General features: G+C 38.7%; 1 protein-coding gene across 5 annotated transcripts in view; it reads left to right on the forward strand.

The window, feature by feature from the left end:
• LOC126284850 (protein diaphanous) overlaps positions 1-8,276 on the forward strand; it is a 346,639-nt gene extending 338,363 nt beyond the window's left edge. For all 5 annotated transcript variants that reach the window (XM_049984081.1, XM_049984079.1, XM_049984080.1 and 2 more), the window contains exons 17-19: positions 974-1,217; positions 6,405-6,486; positions 6,591-8,276. In XM_049984081.1, coding sequence (XP_049840038.1) covers positions 974-1,217; positions 6,405-6,486; positions 6,591-6,612 — 348 coding nt within the window. In that variant the 3' untranslated portion in view covers positions 6,613-8,276. The remainder of the gene's footprint in view (positions 1-973; positions 1,218-6,404; positions 6,487-6,590) is intronic.
• Positions 8,277-10,076: the final 1,800 nt, after the last annotated feature.

Here is a 10,076-nt window from a genome sequence, read left to right on the forward strand (position 1 = left end):
GACCCATGAAAAAATACATTTTGGTATCTAAACTCTGTTAAACTCTATTAAATAACAAACAAGCAGTGTCAAGAATGGTTAATAATGTAAGAAATTAATATTCTTATTTAGTCACTGATAAATCAGGTTCTGTACCAGACGGGGGGGGGGGGGGGGGGGGAGTTTTTTTGTTGGATAAACTCTCACTCCACTTATTGTTACCCTTTGAATGTTACATAAAATAAGGTTGTTGCCAATACCATGTAACTGATCAAGAAATCATCAGGTTGTTCACTTAACCTGTCCTATGACACTCTCTGTGGACTTACGGTTTTAAATTTGAGCAAAATTGAAACCCTGACTTACTTTTTCTTTGTTGGAAAGGCAGTCCACAGGTGTAAATGACATGGCAGCGGCTTTTGCAGGCAGAGATTACACTAGCTACATGTTTCATTATGCTAAGAATAGCGATGATTTAGGTAATATTGTCGCAGAAGGAACTGAGTAACACAGTCGCTGTAGTATAGTGGTTATGATACTGGCTTGATGCATGGAGGGTTGTGAGTTCAAAACTCACCTGAACTGAAACATTTTAATTTCTATATTCTGTTTGAGTACATTCTATGAGTATCCATAAATGGCAAGATTCATTTTACTGGAATGCTCCGTAGCTGAATATATACCATATGTGTTCTGGCCAGAGGCAGTTCGCTTTGTGCTCTTGTATGTGCAAGTGCTGAATAAACCTTCATTAAGTAAAGTTAGTGTTCGTCATTCATCTACTTACACTTTCATCTATGTGGCAGTATCATTGTTAGGATAAGTTTAATTTGTGGGCTACAGTGAATGTCTCTGTATACTGCTGTTATATTTATCAGTTATTTTTCTAATGAAAACAGAGGTATTGAGAAAAAGCTTAGAATATTATCAAAATTTGAATTTATGCATATATTTTTCAGAAATATTAAGTGTGGTACTCACTGAATTCTTACAGCAAGCACATCGGGATAATGTAAGATTGCGTGAGGCAGAGGAGAAGCAGAGGAGGGCAAAGGAAGCTCGGGAAAAGGCTGAGCAGGAGCGAGCGCAGAGAGCAGAGCGCAAGAGGGCTCTCATTGACATGAATGCTGACCAGACCCAGGAGGGTGTCATGGACAGCCTTCTGGAGGCCCTGCAGACTGGATCGGCTTTCAACCGAGATCAAAGGCAAAAAAGGCAGAGGATGAGGGTCGCTGGAGGTGCGTACCAGATGATAATATTAAGATTAAGCCAATAAAGGAGATCACATTTGTACAAGTTGCACTCCTATAAAAACCACTTTTCTATGAATAACGTATTGAAGCCAAATCAAAATTTTCATCACTTCAGTATTGCGATATTTGTAACATCTGTTGTGCTGGCTAAAAATTTCACGTTTCATTTGGCATTTCAAAATAAGCATTCCACAAATGCATCATGTCAAGTACCTTTCAGTTCAAGAAATAATTAATTAATTATTCAGTACTACATATGAGTTAAAGATGAAAATCTGTCTCTTAAATTTTGCAAAGCGTCTTGGTGTTAAACAGTACTGCTCCCTGTTGACAAGGTGTGTAAATCAGTTTACTTTTTGTGCAAGATTTGCTGCCTGATAGTGAGGCTATCATGTTAAGCTATGTATTGACTATAGGCAAGGCTGTCACAGTCTTAAGCACTGTTTTCTGTGGGCAGTTGATCCTGACTTTAACCAGCCACATTTACAGAATATCTACTCTAAATTAATATGGAAACAAAACAGAAAGAAACTTCCACATGGGAAAATATATTAAAAACAAAGATTCCAAGACTTACCAAGCGGGAAAGCGCCGGCAGACAGGCACATGAACAAAACACACAAACACACACACAGAATTACGAGCTTTCGCAACTGGCAGTTGCTTCGTCAGGAAAGAGGGAAGGAGAGGGAAAAATGAAAGGATGTGGGTTTTAAGGGAGAGGGTAAGGAGTCATTCCAATCCCGGGCGCAGAAAGACTTCCCTTAGGGGAAAAAAAGGACAGGTGTACACTCGCACACACACACACATATCCATCCGCACATACACAGACACAAGCAGACATATTTAAAGGCCTTTAAATATGTCTGCTTGTGTCTGTGTATGTGCGGATGGATATGTGTGTGTGTGTGTGTGCGAGTGTACACCTGTCCTTTTTTTCCCCTAAGGGAAGTCTTTCCGCTCCCGGGATTGGAATGACTCCTTACCCTCTCCCTTAAAACCCACATCCTTTCATTTTTCCCTCTCCTTCCCTCTTTCCTGACGAAGCAACTGCCAGTTGCGAAAGCTCGTAATTCTGTGTGTGTGTTTGTGTGTTTTGTTCATGTGCCTGTCTGCCGGCGCTTTCCCGCTTGGTAAGTCTTGGAATCTTTGTTTTTAATATGGAAACAGTTTTATTTTCAAAAAAGAATGTATGGTGTTCTGAAACACACATTATGTTTTCCTTTGAATAAAGCTGTATTTACTCAAATTATCATATTTATTCTGAATTTTGTATTTAGAGTTTTAAACATTTGGCTGAAAAAAGACAAGTTTTTTTTTTTAATTTTGTCTTGACTGTTAGGAAATTGTTATATTAATTAAGAAATTTCACTTACATTCTTAACTTTACACCTAAAAATATATGGAGAGGAGTCAGTGTTGGTTGTAAGTTGGGCTGGAATCTGAAACCTCCATTTCATTTAAGCAATAATGGGCAACATCATGGATTGATGTACAGAAGGTAAAGGTAGGCCTCTGTGGACGAAGGAGAACAAAAAAAGTTTCTATTGGTCACAAAATTCCCTCCACCACACAGTATGGTGGCTTCTGGCATGTAAATATACATTTTTAACAATAAGTAAAAGCATATGTAGAGGCCTCGGGAATGATATAGACACTTGACATATCAAAACAGAAATAAACTAATAAATGCTTCCACTAAGTCCATACACAGAAGAAACAAAACAACTGTTTTAGTATGACATGGCATACACTACGTTTGATTTTGTTACCATAACCTAATTTGGGAAATAATCCACATCATTATACTTTCAGCCTTCTCTGTAAGTTGATGATCCACATCAAATTATTCAACTCATTATTCCCATTTTCATTGTTGTAAACACTTATACACTCTGCAGTTCATGTCCTTGTTAATATAATGTTTTGTCTGCTAGAGAAATCCTGAAGTTGAAAATTACATGGCCAAATACACTTTGCGTGTACTGGTCGAGTAAAAGTCAATATGAAAAAAACCAAATGAATGTGTGTCACAGTACTTGTGGTGATACAATCAACTAACTGGTTTTATCACTCACAAAATTTTGTCACCCCTCAAAACTGCCAACTCCCTCCCCAAAGAAAGAAAGAAAGAAAGAAAGAAAGAATTAAACTACCTACTGTATTTAGCCCAACTTACAAAGAAGCAGAAATGCTAGTTGTTGCTTATGTACCTTGAAATATTTTATAGGTTTGTAAGTGGTGAATCATACCTGTTGGATTTAGATTTCATTTTCAGACAGGTGTGAAAGAATTTTATACCTGTGATGTCCTCGTAACACTCTGCCAATGAACTGTCCTAACAATGTTTGCTATTGCTGGCTCATTAGTGTAAATAAGCCAGACCTGCATTTATGAGTCAGTCTATTGGTCCATTCCTCGAGTCATCGCTGAGCCTGTTATGTTAAGTCACTATTCCTGAGAAGTGTGTTTACTTTCTCCAGAGCAATGTGAGGCAGGCGTCATAGGAAATACGACGACAAAAATCACAGCACCAAAAAGAAATTATGTGGCATAAATGTAAGTTAGTAGGTGTGTTTCTACACCTGAAAGATGATGTCTGTTTAAATTTTGTACCAGTCATATAAGAGTGGCAGTAGGAGACTGGACATGGTGGGTTGATGTTACCCAAGAATTCCTTTAAGGTGACAAAGATGTCATTAACATCATCTCACCAAGTTTGAACGAAGTCATGTAATTGAGCTACAAGAGACTGGATGTTCCTTCTGCGATATTGCAGTAAGACTTTGCAGGAATGGATAGCCACTGTACATGACTGCAGGCAGTGGTCGTCATGAAGATGTAGGGGCACAAGGAGGCCCGGTCTGAATGGCCACTTGGCATTACCAAGAGGGGAGACCACAGTGTTCAGTGTAGGGCTCTGGTGCATTGTACTGCATTTGCGTCTGCAGCAGCAGTGGGCTCTACAGTGATACAATGAACTGTTACAGATTGGTTAGTTCAAGTACAGCTCTGAGCCAGACACCCTGTAGTGTGCATTCTGCTGATACCAAACAATCACCATTTGTGACTTCAGTTCTGTCAAGTGACGGCTCATAGGAGGACAGGGTGGAGGTTTGTTGTGTTTTCTGATGAAAACTGGTTCTGTCTCAGTGCCAGTGTTTGTTAGGTGGTGGCCATTCGAGGGCCAGCAACCAACCTGTCTGTGTGCCAGACCCACCGGACCTACACCTGAGTTATGGTCTGGGATATGGTTTTGCATGACAATAGTAGCAGTCTTGTGATTATTCCATGTAGCCTGATTGCAAATTTTCATGTCAGTCTGGTGATTTGACCTGTTGTGCTACCAACAATGAAAACAAACAACAATGAAAAATTGTACTGAAATGCAGGAGGATCTGCAGCGAATTGACGCATGCTGCAGGGAATGGCAATTGAATCTCTATGTAGACAAGTGTAGTGTGCTGCGAATACATAGAAAGATAGATGTAGCTACAAAATAGCAGGTCAGCCACTGGAAGCAGTTAATTCCATAAATTATCTGGGAGTACACATTAGGAGTGATTTAAAATGGAATGATCATATTAAGTTGATCGTCGGTAAAGCACATGCCAGACTAGATTCATTGGAAGAATCCTAAGGAAATGCAATCCGAAAACAAAGGAAGTAGGTTACAGTACGCTTGTTCGCCCACTGCTTGAATACTGCTAAACAGTGTGGGACCCGTACCAGATAGGGTTGATAGAAGAGATAGAGAAGATCCAATGGACAGCAGCGCGCTTCATTACAGGATCATTTAGTAATCGCGAAAGCGTTACGGAGATGATAGATAAACTCCAGTGGAAGACTCTGCAGGAGAGACGCTCAGTAGCTTTTGTTAAAGTTTCGAGAACATACCTTCACCGAAGAGTCAAGCAGTATATTGCTCCCTCCTACGTATATCTCGTGAAGCGACCATGTGGATAAAATCAGAGAGATTAGAGCCCACACAGAAGCATACCGACAATCCTTCTTTCCACGAACAGTACGAGACGGGAATAGAAGGGAGAACCGATAGTGGTACTCAGGGTACCCTCTGCCACACACCGTCAGGTGGCTTGCGGAGTATGGATGTAGATGTAGATGTAGATTCATGAACAACATTCCAAGGGGTGTTTACCAACAGGATAATGCTCGCCCACATACTGCTGTTGTAACCTAATACAGTCTACAGTGTGGCATCATGTTGCCTTGGCCTTCTCGATCTCTAGATTTATGTCCAATCAATTACAAACATATGGGACATCATTGGATGACAACTCCAGTATCATTCACAGGCAGCCTTATCCATCTCTGTATTGATCTACAAAGTGCAACAGGCGTGGAACTCCATCCCACAAACTGACATCCAGCATGTGTAGAATGCAATGAATTCATGTTTGCATGTTTTGAATAACCCTGGGTTCAGAGTGGGGCGGCGGTGGGGTGTGAGGACTGCAGGGACTGCTGTAGCCTGTTGTGGGGTTGTGAATCACTGAAGGCTACAGCAGGAATGAAGCCTCTCCATTATTTCTAGGTCCCCAGTTCCATACAGTTCTGTACAGTACAGTACAGTACAGTACAGTACAATACAATACAATACAATGCTGTGATGTAGGATAATAAGTTCCTTGTGTTAAACTGCGTTAAACAGTATCATTTGCAACCTTGTGCCCTTGCTTGACAGTTTTCTTAAGCCTTATATCATATTTTAGAATTTTAAAATTTTGTTAGCCATTTATTAAAATTATAAATGTCAGTGACTAATACACAGAGCATTTCAAACACTTCCAGTAAACATATATTTCTTTTTAAATGTGAAGACATGCATCCCCTCACATGCAGGTGAATAATGGGTAATACACTGGTGCAATTAATATAAAAAATTACACTTGGTTTAGCACACCCAAGTGGCAATAAATCAAAATTTGTACTAATACTAGGAACAAAACTCTAAAGCTAGTGTACCTCTCTGCCATTTTAAGTGTGCCTATGTACCACCCGGTTTCATTTTGTGTTTCTCTCTTATAATTTTCATTTTTCTAATGTATGTGAAAAACATACAGATATTTTTAACTTGGTAAATGGTTATGTACTAAACAACATGTACCAATTTTTATCTCCTATATTGTCATATCTTTGTTTTCCTTTTAGCGGAAAGGAGAGCACAGTTAAATCGAAGTAGGTCCAGAACGGGTCTTGTTGGAAACTCCCTTGCGGGAAGGGAACTACCAAGGTAAATGCTATTTGTAGTTTCCCTTTTTTCCCCAATGTATTTTAAATTATTTAATTTTTTCAGCAACCACAATCATGTGCTTAATTCCTGTTGAAATTTTTCAGTGAGCTGCTGAGTACGGCGTAAAGTCCTCAAAGGGATGCACAATTGTCTCATGGACAGAACTTTTTGAAAGCGCAATATAGATCAACATGCAGGAATTTTGTTGATACAATATCGTGCTTCATATCATGTAATATGCAAATCTTTGCAAAAAGTAATATTTGTAAATAAAGGTGTGTGTGTGTGTGTGTGTGTGTGTGTGTGTGTGTGTGTGTGTGTGTGTGTGTGTCCATCCATCCATCCTTCTTGTGCTTTCTTTGTATGTACATATATTTTATAAATAAGGAGGCATTAAAATGTAATCCTGATGATGACACCAAAATAAGTTCTAAAACACATTTCTTTCTATTTGTTATATTTCCTTTTAAGAGATTTCATGTCATGAAGTATGAAAATATCGTGGAAAGGGCTTTTTAATATCTAAATCTTCAGCAGATTTTTGCTGTGTTGCTAATATTTTAGTATTGTCTATTGTCTTTATTGTGTGTTTCTCACAAAGAAAAAAGTTTACATGCTTAGTATATTTAACAATATGGGACCAAGTGACTGATTTTTCTGATTCTGCTATATGCTTTGTTTGTAACTGCAATGAATGACAGCAAAGTTTAGGATGTTTATATTTTGTTTACTAAAGTAAATCTTTAATGGACTAACAGAATTGAGAATTGAACTGAAGTTTAAATACGCTTTTGTTGAAATACATATATTTTTGTATTCAAGTTTCAGTAATATGAACGTATCTTTTGCCTATAGAGCCTGCTAATAAATATCATGTAAGTTCTATAACATTTTTAAAAATGTTCTGCCAGTAGTTTTATTTCATTGGATTAAAGTTTATTAGAAGAGTTTCGTACTAACTTGTAATTTAGAGACATGCCTAGTCACTTTGGTATAATATTTATTTAGCACATAAATCTGAATTTAAGGTGCTTCAAAATATGTGCTGTAAGTTTTGTCCTACATATGAGTGTTAGTTTACATGAAAGCTTTTAAAATCAATATATTTGCTTTTTCAAACAGCACTTACTGGATGTAAAGTTCTACCAGTTAGGTTAGCCATCTTGAGTCATTCATGACATTAAACGACGAAAGATCAGTTTTGAATAAACTGGAATTGTGTACAGTTACTCTGTAGTCTGTTGTTGTGCAGTAGTAAGTGACTGGTAACACATTTAGTAGGATTGCTGTTCTGAAGTACTTCACAATTCTGTCTTCCATCATCTTTTTTTACGTATGGCATTGGTATATGTAAATATTGATTCTGTTTGAAAGCTTTGATATAGATGAGTTGTTAATATATTGCATTGTATAACAGAGCTGGCCTAATGCCATGAAAGGAGTGCTGTGTTTTAGCAGCTCTTGGTTGAGAAGAAAAAAATGAATAGCTCATTATTTCTTATACAAAACATTTATATAAATTTTAACTGCCAGAATGAGTTATAGTTTAAGAATATTTATGTTTTGCATTCCTTTTTGAATGTTTGTGATATTGTCACCATTTTGTCCACCACACCATGGATGAAAACTTAACAGAATATTGTTAACATAATTGTGATATCTGTATATAAGTAATATTATTTGGAAATAGAAACTATTTTAAGAATGAATATGTATACATAATGTAATTTTATACATATGAAATGGTATGTTGTACAAATAAAGTTGAAGGTTTCTAGATTTTAAATAAATTACGCGAACAGAAAATTACACCATCTGTGGAAACCCTAAAAAATAATCATTGTGATCTAATGGCCCTTGATTTTATGTTCCTTTTTCTGGATTGCCTCATTCTTTATAACCTAGTCTTTCACAGAGTTCTGCTTCTACACTGCTTTGATTATCATAATAAGAAAGAATCAAAGTAACATTCCATTTAGTGAAGGTGTAGAACTTCCACTAGGCACTGGTTGCACACTTTTACTTGGCCCCTGTGGGATCGATTGAAGTTGGATGGCTTCTTGCCCTTCACGAATGTTTATGCTCATCATGTTACCAACATTAACTACATAACAGTAATATTTACTGTAGCAATAAGTAGCCGTCGTGAATACAAGGTTGATCCACATATGTAGTTGTGCGTAGTGATTGATATTAAGTAAGAAAATGAGTGGCTCACCATAAACTTTCATGTTACTTGTGTGATGCATTAATCCATTATGGTTTGCTCCTTTTATATGCTGTATGTAGGCTGCTCTGGTACAAGGAGGCAGGGCTTGTCTCAGCAGCCAATGTGCTATAAGCCAATCGTAAGCTTACGTTCCCAGCCAAGTAAAGTGTGTGACCAGTACATAACACTACCCCCACCCTCCACCCCTTCTCGCAAAAACACACACTCAGAGAGAGAGAGAGAGAGAGAGAGAGAGAGAGAGAGAGAGAGAGAACCTATGTTGTTCCGGCTGCTACATTGTGCCTACAATGGATCTCAGCTGGGCTGAGGTGGTGTCTGTTGGAATTGACAGGGAAGAGAGGTGAGATGGCTAATAGCTACTCCGGGGGGGAGGGGGGGGGGGGAGAACTTGTGAATGGCACTTGATGACATGGAAGACTGCAATTAGAAGTGTGAATAGAATATAGGGAGAGGGAGACCCCAGAAAAGGTGTTGGTACGGTGCGGCCTAAGTAATGTTATGGTTGTGGGGCAGGAGCTAGAGAAGACAGGAAACAGGAGGATGACAGAATCATAGGATTTACTGCAAGGGACTTCCACATGCATAATTCAGAGGAACTCGCATGGGGAAGGATCCAGACGGTAAGGATTATGAAGCAGGCGCTGAAACTTTGTATGTTGTGTTCGACAGAGCGTTCTGCCACTGGGTGCTCAGCTCTGCTCTTGGCCACATGTAAAGATGGTCATTTAACCCTGCGAACATCTGTTTGAAGGTCATAACCACATGTAATGCTGAGTAGAAATTACAAGAGTGCTGGTATGTGACGACTGCTCTCACACATGGGCCTGCCTCTGACAATATAGCCCAAGACATGTAACGGGACTGGAGTAAGAGTTTTTGTGGGTGTATCAGGATGTCATTGGGCAACTGGAAGTTTGGGGGGGGGGGGGGGGGGGGGAGGGGGAGGGATTAAGTGTGGATATGGCGCAGAAGGGCTGTTTGTGGAGTACGTTTTTGGGATATGCCAATCTATAGGCCTCAGTAAGACCTTCGACCCACTAGACAAGGAACTGATTATCTCTACAGATGTACTTTTCACTGGTGACCAGGTTATGTGAGAGTGAGTTTTTGGTGTGGAAGTGTTGAAAGCTACAAAAATGCAGATATTGTCGTCACCTTTACTCCAAATTATTTATACAAGGATGTTTCATTACCACATTTTAAGTTAACGTTCTGTGAATCAGGAAATGATGTGCAATGCTGGAGAAATTTCGACAGATAGTGGTGGTTAACCCAACCTTAAAAGCAAAGGAGTATGGAATACAATGGAACATATAGTAAGTTCCAATGAACAAGTAACATTTTTATTCTTCCCAAGATT

The sequence above is a fragment of the Schistocerca gregaria genome, chromosome 8 (genome assembly GCF_023897955.1).
Source record: "Schistocerca gregaria isolate iqSchGreg1 chromosome 8, iqSchGreg1.2, whole genome shotgun sequence".
NCBI lineage: Eukaryota > Metazoa > Arthropoda > Insecta > Orthoptera > Acrididae > Schistocerca > Schistocerca gregaria.